Source organism: Mugil cephalus, chromosome 6, assembly GCF_022458985.1.
Source record: "Mugil cephalus isolate CIBA_MC_2020 chromosome 6, CIBA_Mcephalus_1.1, whole genome shotgun sequence".
Classification (NCBI taxonomy): Eukaryota; Metazoa; Chordata; class Actinopteri; order Mugiliformes; family Mugilidae; genus Mugil; species Mugil cephalus.
The window spans coordinates 3,917,987-3,930,394 of record NC_061775.1 but is presented as its reverse complement, the minus strand read 5'-3'; the positions used below and the strand labels follow the sequence as shown (position 1 = coordinate 3,930,394).

The 12,408-nt window shown below is 36.7% G+C and overlaps 2 protein-coding genes across 3 annotated transcripts in view; one reads left to right on the top strand and one right to left on the bottom strand.

Moving 5' to 3' along the window:
* The window catches only part of faf1 (Fas (TNFRSF6) associated factor 1), a 57,260-nt gene extending 56,062 nt beyond the window's left edge, over positions 1-1,198 (bottom strand). Inside the window, exon 1 of the mRNA XM_047587633.1 lies at positions 899-1,198. Coding sequence (XP_047443589.1) covers positions 899-958 — 60 coding nt within the window. The 5' untranslated portion in view covers positions 959-1,198. The remainder of the gene's footprint in view (positions 1-898) is intronic.
* Positions 1,199-2,536: 1,338 nt separating this feature from the next.
* cdkn2c (cyclin-dependent kinase inhibitor 2C (p18, inhibits CDK4)) lies at positions 2,537-11,788 on the top strand. Of its 2 annotated transcripts, none has more exons than XM_047587575.1 (3): positions 2,537-4,157; positions 6,612-6,969; positions 10,890-11,788. In XM_047587575.1, the coding sequence occupies exons 1-3, from the start codon at positions 4,026-4,028 to the stop codon at positions 10,892-10,894; spliced, it is 495 nt and encodes a 164-aa protein (XP_047443531.1). In that variant the 5' UTR covers positions 2,537-4,025; the 3' UTR covers positions 10,895-11,788. The 2 variants fall into 2 exon arrangements, with proteins under 2 accessions (XP_047443531.1, XP_047443530.1); XM_047587574.1 differs by having other exon boundaries at positions 10,451-11,788.
* Positions 11,789-12,408: the final 620 nt, after the last annotated feature.

The window sequence follows — 12,408 nt, the reverse complement described above, 5'->3', positions numbered from 1 at the left end:
TCATGCAGTTCAATGCACTTTGATATTGCTTACCTCTGCCACAGTCATTACTCAGACTCCCTAGTGACCTCATAATAATGAATATCTTATGCGAGATAAACAGACTAACTTAAGAATTGAAAATAGTTGTAGTAGATTTTAGTTAAATGTACGTAGACAAAATATATTAGTTTTAGCACAATGAACAGGCACTTATTCGCACTCCAAAACACACAAACAAGAAAGCTATGTGAGGAAAACCTATACTATTATGCTGGCTTAGTCTGTTGTCAAACTTTATTAAAGTGAACTTGCAAAACACAAGACTATTAAAACAAACTTTTGCAAGGTAGACTATCAAAGAGGAGGCCTGTTATTAATTAAGTGCATTTTTTACAGAGACATTTTATGTTGTTGTTTAATTTTTTGTTTAAATGCCGTTCTAAGTAAACAGGTCGATATATTACTGGGAATTTGTTTGTAATGATTCACGACAACAAAAATCTTAAATGACGACTGGGCTGAAAAGCTAATGCCTTTGAACGTGGCGAGTATTTAAAACAGTGAAAAGACACCGGGGAATATATGTAAACAAGCTGACAGTTAACGCGAGCCCCGCAGCTATCTAGTTAGACCACCATTATTTGTCATGTAGTCAAACTTGGAACCAGCGAAAAACACTAATTATTCGACTGTTTATATCGGCAGCTTTATGAAACAGTTATGTAGTCAGGGAGCATAGAGCTATTGAGTGTATTCGGAATCAGTTAGCAACCTGTCAGTTTGTTAGCTCAGAATGCTAACCACAGAGAGCTGTTTCCGACTGCTGCCTTGTTGACAGAAGCCCTACGCATTTTAACAACGGCAGACAGACTACTACCTACTGAATACAATATTATGGACACAAAAGGAGACACACCTGAAAGTCGGCTAAAATCATTTCTCTATCCATGTTGCTATCGCCGCTTTCGGAGGCCATGGCAATGACTGGCTAAAAGCAATTCTTCTTCCACTGGCTCTCGCCGCTTTCTCGCCTCACAGAATGGCACTGAGTATCAATAAAACTGTTTTCTTTGGCGTGGCGACGAGCGAAGGGTTGGCAAATTGTAAATATCAAACTTTATCTGGATTTAACAGCCTCAGACGGACAGAATTTAGTAAAGTAACGGTGCACTGTTCGGCTATCTCATATCATTATTGTGAGCTAGCCCATTGCTTTACGGCTGACGTAAAGTGGCTGTAGATGTTGTAAAACCACGGAGTAAATTCGAGTCGAGGATGTCACATAAACAGTACTCACTGGTGGCTTTTCTTTTAGCTTTGTAAACATGACCGTTTCTCTTTTCCGTGTTCTCAGAAAGGCATTTCTTTTTCACGATGACTATATTTAATCTGCCAAATGAGTCGTCAAAATAGAAATTCTAGCCTACACATTCTATTGGCTGTTCTGTAAACCATTGTAGAGACTGACACATACTTTTGGTGCAACATATATATATATATATATATATATATAAATTATAATATATATATATATATATATATATATATTTGTTTTTTTTTTTGTTGTTTTTTTATTATTATTATTTTAAAGATCCCCGCTTGCTGAATGCCTCGACAATCAACTGATCTTCCTGGGGTCCACACCTTACATACAATACATTACACCACATTACATGTCAAAACATCCAATTTCATCAATTTACATTTATAAAATACAAAGCTTACGTATATATTATATCTGAGGAGTTAAAAGAGTTAAAAACGTTGTATGCAATTTGCATTGACATCCGGCAGGTGCCGCAGACCGACTGCGAACCAGGAGGTGATCCTTTCAACTCATATGGCAAAGCACGCCCGTTTATCTATGTCTGGACATGCCCTATTCGGCGGCTGGTAGCCATTAATAAATAAATAAACAAATATTAAAAGCACAAAACCAACTTTTGTGACTATACGTGCAGTCTTTAACGTAGGCTACGTTAAATGCAAATTGACAGATGGGTGCGCTACTCATATGACCTGATTTCTTCAAATATATCGACTTCCTGTGGTGTTCTTCGGGCTTTGTCCCACCAAATCCTATTAGTACAAAAGTTTTTGCACATGTTATTTCAAATCGTACAAGACACCTTTATTGTTTTATCCTTTAAGGAGGAGCATGCATTCTTTCATTAGTATATGCTACATCAGGGTTACAACCAGCTCTGCATACCACTAGAGGGCGACATAAAGACACGAAAGACATTTCTCGCAGTCTATGATATCACACTATATAAACAATAAATATATATATTTATAATATTATATATTATATATTACTCCGTTACTGGAAAGAATAATAACATATGACATAGGACACTATACAAGAATACTACAATATGACTGTGTTCTCTGGAATCAAACGAGCACATCGCGAGAATGGATGAATGTGGGTATTTCTTTTCCAAAGCTCCGCTAAGACAGCTTCCGCCCTTCATTTAGCTTCATCCAATCACACCATCTCATCCTTTTTTGTTAAGTGTTTCAAATATATTTATTCGGTTAAGCTGCAAGGGCAAACGCCGCGCTTCCTAAACTCTGCATACCCTTCAGATGAACACGTTTTGTGATGCCACTGCGGATATTTTAGGATGTGGAAGATCAGCTTTTTCGGTCGGGCATCGTTGTGACAGTTGTACGTGGAGAATATTAGAAATCGCAAGGACTGCTTTGAAAAATGAAAGGAGGCTGGTAATGACTCGGCGATCTTTTGGCGCACATCGACTCGCATCTCTCATCTCTCTCGGTTCTCTCCGCTGGCAATATCAACGAACGCCGAAAACAGAAGCACTTTTTATGGTTCGGCATATTACTTTGAAAATGAGCGGGAAGTAACAGCGCATGACATCACGAATTTCAACAGCAGTAAGCGCAGATAGAACGTTTTATCGGATTATGCATTTCTTTATTTTTATTGACGTTATTTCATTTGCGTTATATTGTCACTTTTCCTCGCTATGGAGAAAGGGGATGGCACCTACTGACTGACCGCCTACATAAAGGAAGGCTTGTGTTATGGTTCTTATCGTATGTGAGTTTTCTTTATGGTGTTTCTGTTTTGTTTTGATTTGTGCTTCCCTGTCCTTTTTTTATTTGTTTTTTGTTTTTTTTTCGATATCGGTATTTAAGACACGGATTCCAACGTTTTTATTATAGCTGCAGGTATACAGTATATATATCATATGTGCTATACAATGTTCGTGGGATTTTCCACTACAGGCAAGATCGATATACAAAAAATACTTTCCACTTACATGAACTGATTGAACATAGCCTCTGGCCCGATTTAGAAAACAACCAAGGCGCCTGCTGAATCAGCAGTGGAAGAGTAGCTGATGTTTTTACGTTGTTTATCTATGATTCTTGCCTACAGAAATAATCAAAATTCAATATGTCCCTCTCTCAAATATATATATTTTGGAGACTATAACATGCTCACACATGCTCGTACTGTAATCTATTTTCATTTCGACTTTAAATTAGGCAGACAGGGTTTCTCGTCTTACTTTAATAATTGAGATTTCAATGCAGTATACCATAACTTGTTAAAGTGAAAACATTCCTCAATATGAAACAAGTAAATTAGCCTATTATCCTATAAGTCACATTCCATGTGTTAAGATGCATTGCTACATATTCAAGTGTAAAAGTAAGAAAGGATAGAAAAAAATAAGCATTATTTTATTTACTGTAAGAGAATCGGAATAATGAAAGGGTGATGTGACTTATATTTTGAAAGAAAGAACGTTTTTTTCTATAATTCTTACCAAAACACATTAAATTACATTTTGTGCTATTTTACGCATGCATTATAAATATTTTTTAAAATGTTTTATCAGGTTAAGGGGTTTGCAGGTCATGCCCATGCATGATGCAAGGGTGAGGGGAGGGGTGGTGCTTCTGACATAACTATATATAACACCGCCATGCTGGACTATATGCATTTTCCAAAAAGCCACTTGCAATTCCTGGATCTTTGTTCATTTTGATTTTTTTTTACAAGAATGGCTGACATGTCACTATCTGACAAGCTCTGCAATGCCTCTGCCTCTGGAAACAAAAATGAAGTGTTGCTTTTACTGGAAAAGGGAGCACATGTCAATGGATTTAACACATTCAAGAGGACCGCACTGCAGGTTGGCATATAATCTTTCAGATTTGCTTGTGTTCAAGTGATTTTAGCCCTATTATATATATTTTTTTCGACTGTTAGAAGGGGCTTGTTAGACTTCCTCATTCGATTGTGATGGCTTAGGCCTACAGGATATAAGACCTGTAAGACCTATTCACATTTTATCTTAAAACCATCAGGTTTTGTTCATTGTTATATTAAATTGAAACGTCTTACACAGTTTTGATATAAAGAAATCGGTAGTTGGCAGACAGGAATTAAGATTCTGAAGCCTATCTGATTTTGAAAAGTCAAGATAAACACACCACCCAAATTCACTGTTTTCCGGAATTAATTATTTCATCTAATTTTTCCCAGCTGTAAACATTAATATAAGTAAAGTGTCTTATGTTTTTTTTTTTTTTTTTTTTTTTTTTTTAATAGTACAATAAAAAGTTATTTTATCACATGACCTACTTCACAACAAGCAGACAATAATAGATTATACATTTCTGCATGGAAATGATATTATATGCAGATGTAATAAAGAATTGTGGTAATAATTTTAGTAATAATGTGAGAAAAAGACATGCATGATACTAATCAAAATGAACATTTGAGGCTTGGAGTGAAGAGTGAGACATGGAGTGACAAAATGGTGGAGATGAGGAAATGGCTGCTGAGGGTATTAGTTGCCAAAAGTAATAAACATGTTTCTTCTTGAATTCACAGAAACCTTAGTTCACTAAAGGAAGGGCGAGTACATCAAATATTAAAGACTTAAGTAACAAACAGCATAAAAAAGATAAAGAATTGATAGTTCTGGGTGATTAGCTTTTGTTTTCTAGCAACCGACAATTAGTTTCTCTCTTTTTTTAGTTTGAACTCTTTAACTAGCAACTATACCCCGCATGGAAGATGCTCACTTAGAACTTGGATACACCTATACCTATACTGTGTTTTGTTTTTTGTTTTTTTGCTCTAGGGCGGTTTAAATGAACTTCTTATATTTTACTATACAGGAAATACAGCATCTTCATATTTTATAATTAGTACTATCATTATAAGTTGCACTAAGCACATATTCAGGTATATTAAGATACTAATGAACACTTACTTGCCTTTTACTACTAGTCTAAGAATAATGATCAGCAGTGTGCAGGCTAATTATCATGTTTATGTAGTGTCCTGGTGATGATGACACTGATTCATAATGTTTCAGTTTCATCTCACTGCATTTGTTGTTATTATTTCATCTCAATGTTTTCCAGCTGTAAACGTAAATATAAGTTAATTCTCTTGTGTGTTTTTTTCATAGAACAATAAAAAGTTATTTTATCACATGTCCAGTTTCACAACAAGCAGACAATAATAGATTATACATTTCTGCATGGAAATGATATTATATGCAGATGTAATAAAGAATTGTTGTAATAATTTTAGTAATAATGTGAGAAAAGACACGCATGATAGTAATCAAAATGAACATTTGAGGCTTGGAGTGCAGAGTGAGACATGGAGTGACAAAATGGTGGAGATGAGGAAATAGCTGCTGATGTTTCTTTTTGAATTCACACAAACCTTAGTTCACTAAAGGAAGGGCGAGTACATCAAATATTAAAGACTTAAGTAACAAACAGCATAAAAAAGATAAAGAATTGATAATTCTGGGTGATTAGCTTTTGTTTTTAGCAACCTAAAATTATTTTCTCTCTTTTTTTAGTTTGAACTCTTTAACTAGCAACTATACCCCGCATGGAAGATGCTCACTTAGAACTTGGATACACCTATACCTATACTGTGTTTTGTTTTTTGTTTTGTTTTGTTTTTTTGCTCTAGGGCGGTTTAAATGAACTTCTTATATTTTACTATACAGGAAATACAGCATCTTCATATTTTATAATTAGTACTATCATTATAAGTTGCACTAAGCACATATTCAGGTATATTAAGATACTAATGAACACTTACTTGCCTTTTACTACTAGTCTAAGAATAATGATCAGCAGTGTGCAGGCTAATTATCATATATCATTTATGTAGTGTCCTGGTGGTGATGATACTGATTCATAATGTTTCAGTTTCAGTTTTACTGCGTTTACATATATATTTAGTCAGATTAAAGTCAGATTTAAAGATGTTATTGCTACGTATTAACAGTCTGTAGTGACAATAGCTCTGTTGATAACCATTACATGTCCAAGCAACACATAGTCGATAAAACAAATGTGGATTTCGTTTTGTTAAGAGTTTTAATACCCATTTCTGTAAAAACAATGATGGCCCTGGCCCACCTAAATGGGACAGGGCCATCATTATTTTTTTAATATTTACACAAGCTGCTTTCAAAGTGGCTGTTATTAAAGCCTAAAAGTGATTTGGCTTTGGTGTTGCGGCCTTTATTTTGACCACTTCTTACTATCTCAGCTTCCTCGTCGCCTCCCTCATTGCTGTATTTTGACCCTCCCTCTGTGCACAGGTGGTGAAGTTGGGAGACACCGGCGTCGTTGAGGCTCTTCTCGAGGCCGGTGCAGACCCTAACGTACCTGACCCGTCCTGTGGTCTCACCGTGACGCACGACGCCGCGCGTGAAGGTTTTCTGGAGACTGTGCGCACGCTGGTGGAGTACGGGGCAGACGTGAACCTCCTGGACAATCGCAATAACCTGCCGTTGCACTGGGCCGCCGGTGGCGGACACCTTGAGGTGGTCGAGCTGATTATTGGGCTCACAGCGAACCCCCGAGCAGCCAACAGCCTGGGACGCACCGCTGCGCAGCTCGCTCAGCTTTCTCAGCACGAGAGAGTGGCAGAGTACATCGGCCAGTATTTGGCCTCAAGTGAGTGATTTTAACTAGTCTCCTTTAATATCTGTCTACGAGTTAGCACTTTTGATGAGAGTTGAATACTGTTGTTGAGCTTTACAGTAAAAATTGTCATGGCAGTATATAGGCCGACTATCTCAGGAGAGTAGTTTTGGAAGAGGTTCGCTGTTTCGTCTGTTATAATTGCAGAATGCTACAGTATGTAGTAGCCTGTGTTACCCAGGTTACACTAAACAGTGTAAAATATAAATAAATAAATAAATAAATAAATAAGCAAATAAATAAATACGATTCAGAAACAAATAAAAACTGTTGTGCACGATAAAGTGCGGTAAAGAACACCGCTGACCTTAGCGTCTCTGTAACGCTTGTTGAGAGACCAAACAATCATCACGGGTTCGTTGTTACATTAGCACAAGAGACTTATTTGTAACGCTTCATATCGACAACCAAGATTATTTGGTTGTTTTAAAGCAAGTAAACTTCCTTTTATCTGTGTATTATTTGTGTTCTTGTATTTATGCGGTGCGAGGCACAATCGAAGAAAACATGTCAACATACACTACGGGCCAAAAGTTTAGAAGCCACTTCAAGTTTCTGTTCACAATGCCTTTCTTAAAAACCAGCATGAGTTCTGCGTATTTTGGGGATGTTTTTATGGCATGATCAGACTTTGCCTTTATTGATATGAACCATTTTCCTCAGTTTACCTTTGGATGTGGCTACAGTGATGTTGCCAGAACACTGCTGAATAAATGTCAGCAAAAGAAAAGAAGGGCTTAGTCTTAGGTCAGAGGAGATTTGCGAGAGTCACAACTTCAGTGCAAAAGCAAAAATAAATAAATAATCAGCCTGCATCATCCACTTTAACTCTTTGGCAAACGTCCCTGTGTGTGCCATGCTGTTGTTAAAGTCAGAGGAGGTTACTATGAAGAAAGAAAAACTCAAATACCTGATAATTATAGTAAAAATGTCTTCTGAAAAGTTCCTCTTTATATGATAAATATGTTTATTTTGATGCAAAGTGTAGCAATGAAACTATGATCTTTTATGTACAAATTTGATCTTATTTGTGCGTGCGTGTGTGTGTGTGTGTGTGTGTGTGTGTGTGTGTGTGTGTGTGTGTGTGTGTGTGCATATATACATATATAATTTCGACTTTAACTTATGTTTAATATCGCCTAAATCATCTCCTCATGATGCTGGCCACCTCTGGTAAAACTGCTTACATCCTCAGTTAAACAGATCGTGCCATTCTACCCCTTTAGTATAAATGCCTATGTCAAGAGTGTGACTTGGGCAGTTTTATTTTATTTAGTCTTCCTTATTATGATGGAAGGATTCAGCAGGACGAGTAGGCTTCAAGTTGTTGTTGACGTTCTTTTTAGACGCATTTCCCTTTCATGACAGCCACCTCGCCCTAGCTTTGAACTCAAATACCAAAAATCATATCGGATTATTTGACAGCAATACCATTAGTTGTGGCATTCTGATGAAATGACTGTCCGTTTGAATGCGGTTTACATTACCTTCCTCTCACGTCACTGTTTCGCTGCTTAAAGGCTGATTGAACTAGTTTCAGAATAAGGGGAATGCAACACGACAAAATTGACTGCAGACGGCTCCACGTGGGTTGTTTAGCCAGAAAGCAGAAATATGGAGGATGCGTATTTGCCTGCAACTGACTCGTACTGAAAACGAAAGTCACATGCGGTCTGCTCCTCAGCTAGGCAGCCCAGGCCTACATATACATATACATGTGCGTTATTCAATATCTGGACTGGAAAGTCTCTCTCTCTCTCTCTCTCTCTCTCTCTCTCTCTCTCTCTCTCTCTCCCTCTCGTGTGTGTGCATGTGTGTGTGTGTGTGTGTGTGTGTGGCCTTAAATAACCCCGATGAACTTTTTGCGACGTATGTTCTTTGTCACACGTCTCACCAGATGATTAAATCGGAATTTAGAAGAAAAGGCGTCTTTATCAATGGAGAGGCCACCAGCTTGTATTAAAGATAACCTGCCTCTTCTTTTGCAGCTTTGTTTTTCTACTTTGCATTCAATTCCATTCAGTTCGCTTAACATTACCCAGAGTCTGAAATTCTTATAATTCTGCTTTAATTTAACACAACTCGGCGAAAGAAGATCGCTCCTGTTCCGTCGAATTCTAATAATATTAATAGTAGTTTCCATATCTGTATTTATGTTTTAAATATCTATTGCCTAAATGATCTGATATTGGCTAAACTGTTTTATAAAGTTGTCAGCGGAGGTTATTTATTTATCGAGACTTTTGCCTCGATGACACTAGCTGAAAACTAATGTATTATATAATGGCAGTCCTGCACTGAATCTGGACTTGATGGCTATTGTAATGTTCAATTTAAAACAAGGTGGTTATTTAACTGTATGGTCGTTTTGCAGTTTTGCACTGACTAAATAAATTGGGCCTGTTAAAATAACGCACAGCTCCCAAATTGAATCATCCGCTCTCTATTATTATCGTAATTTCAAGCTAATTCTGAATACCGTCACATACTACTTTGTATTGTTGACCCCAAAACGTGAATAAAAGTTTAGATTAAAAATGCTATATTTCGTGTCTTTAATCTGGACGCGCCCCTCTCCGGCATTGTCTGGAATGCGTTATTTATGCTGTTGGAAACATTAGGTAGTGTAAGTTTAAGACTTTTCCCTACCTTAACCTTCGTAATGTGTTTGTATATCGTGTTAGCGTGTCAAAATAGATCGATGACTTAATCCAGCCCAAAATTCTGTCAAAAAACAATGTTTATAATCCCGAATGGGTTTTCACCTCATATCTATTTTATTAAGCATTCATATCCATGTAAGCACTGTATTGTGTTATTTTCTATTTTTATTTATTGATTTGGTTCAATAGACCTTTTATCTTTGAGTACACCATTCGTTTTCATCTAAAAAAAAGAGTGTAAATTGAGTCAAATTTGACCCACATTTGAATGAATTTTCTATGATCCGTTTTCTATGCGTGCATGCATATCATGATATTTGACCCATAACACCACAGATGTCACTTTCTTATGTCGAGACTTTCAGAATTTACTAAAATGTTGATTTTTTTTTCTTTCTTTTTTTTTTTTTTTTGTATTGATAGCTGTTCTTGGGGATAGCAGGAAGGCTAACCTAACACAACAGTTGACGCATTTAGAGAGAGAGAGAGCGCCTGTGGTTTTTCTCACCCACTTCCCCAACGAGCACCTGCTAGTAAAAATAAAATAAAATAAATAAAGAAACATTACTAGAACTGCCTGACCTTACTCATTCGCATCCCTCCTCCAAACCAACTTAAACCTATATTTATAGGCAGCGGATCCACTTCCTAGGCATTGACTCAAGTTTTCAACGTGGCTGTTAGAATATTTTTTGTGGGTGCAGATGCGCCATCCACGGCCACGTCACAGTGACAAAACGGGAGAATGTTTTTTTTAGGATTGAAATAAATGAAAGTGTCCCTTTGTGTAGAGGCCTGCAGGTGTCTCCGAGGAAGATGTGGGCAGGACATGATTCAATTAACGTCAAAAAAAAAAAAGAAAAAGAAAAGGGAGGAGTCCATATATGGGCTGATATCCGGATGCCGTTCCATGAGTTAGAATTGGGATTGGCTGGACAGTGAAGAGGAGGCCGACCTAGCAAACCATAGACGTGAACAGAAAACTACTAGACCCGCGTCAGTGAGCTGCTACGGTTTCTCGTTTTTGTTTTCTCTATCATAGATCTGGTGCAAAAGTAAAATGTTTATTTCTATGACATGATCCCTTTAATATTTCAATTAGTTGTTGTTGCATCATTATCACCTGATATCATGTTTGCGTATTGACTTCTTTCTTTCTTTCTTTCTTTCTTTCTTTCTTTCTTTCTTTCTTTCTTTCTTTCTTTCTTTCTTTCTTTCTTTTCCTCACAGACTAGATGAAGATGAGAAAACGAGGATCGTTCGGAACTCGCAGATGTCTGACATTTTTTATTTTTTTGCCGTTTCGGGTTTTGTTTTTTTGCTGTCAATTAAACATTTTATTATGTAGCTTCTGAAATATTTCTGTTTCCTAAATTCCTTAATATCCAATCAGAGAAATTACACGGATTTTAGCCCACCTGTTAACAGATGCATATTTTTTGTTAGTAAAAAAGAAAAAGAAAAATTATATAAATATATATATATATTTTATTTTGAATAAAAATAATAATAATAATAATACATATCTTTCACAGAGGTCATAGTTGTGATGGTGTTATACTGGACTGCATTACACTGCATTAATAACTTTTCCCCCTGCATGGTGGTATGTGTGGTGGCCTGAACTTCACAAACACCTCACAAATATAGTGCAGTTGAACACCAACAAAAGTGTAAGTTACCTCTGACGTATACATGACACATTGTATTGGACTGCATTACTGCAGCTAATAAATTGAGTATACACAAGCGATTGACACTGAGAGTCAAGCACACTCAAAATGATGTTTCACTACTTCCTCTCTGTTTCATTAACATTCAAAGTTCAAAAGACTTGGGAGTCTCACGCTGAATCAGATGATATGAAATTTCGGAGGATGACTATAAACTGTTCCCTGCTGAGCCGAAAGAAGCACCCAAACAATCTGAAACATAACACACACCACTACAATAAGGCGTATCTTTATAGTTTTCATCACAAATGCATTTAATATGCTTATAATGTCCTTTGAAAGATAAAGGAATCCACTGAGTTTGAGTTTTTATTCTGGTCACCCACTAACATTTAAAAACAACACTCCCATTCCTTTCTCTTTTTTCTGTTCGCTTGTTTAATGTGTATGTGTGTGGGGGGTGTGGAGGGGTGCAAAAATATTAATAAACCTGACTGAGAAACTGCACTGAGAATGTAACGTGTGTTTATGTTGCTAACTGTATATTGACGGGTGTGTAAGGTTGTTGGTGAAGACACTTCCTGTAGTTGCCACATTATAGTGTGAGTTTAGGTTAGTGTACTTACCATTGTTGTGCGAGCACAGTCTAAGAAGCAGCAGAACTTAATGTGGAGGGCTTACATTTAATGGCTAAAGTTTACTGCTGATGTTAAACATGTTGAACAGCATTGTTTTCAGAATGCATTATATATATCTCCAGCTTTGACTTGTGTTGGAACTACAGTAAACACCAACAGTGTGCAATCCAATGCCTTTTATTTAACCAACAGGATTCATTTGTCATGAGACCCAGAGACTTGTGTGTTTTGTTATTCAGACATTCAAGGGTAAAACTCTTAAGGAAATTTGATAAATGTTGTAGAAAAATCTAAATCTAACACTCATTTAAAAAGCGGTGAATGAAGGTTGGCAGGATAAGGAAAAGATTTCCAAGACACAGTTTAATATCACATTATTACACATTAAGAGAAAGCGTATGTATCTGTAAACATGAGCTAAAACTGTAAACTAAAATA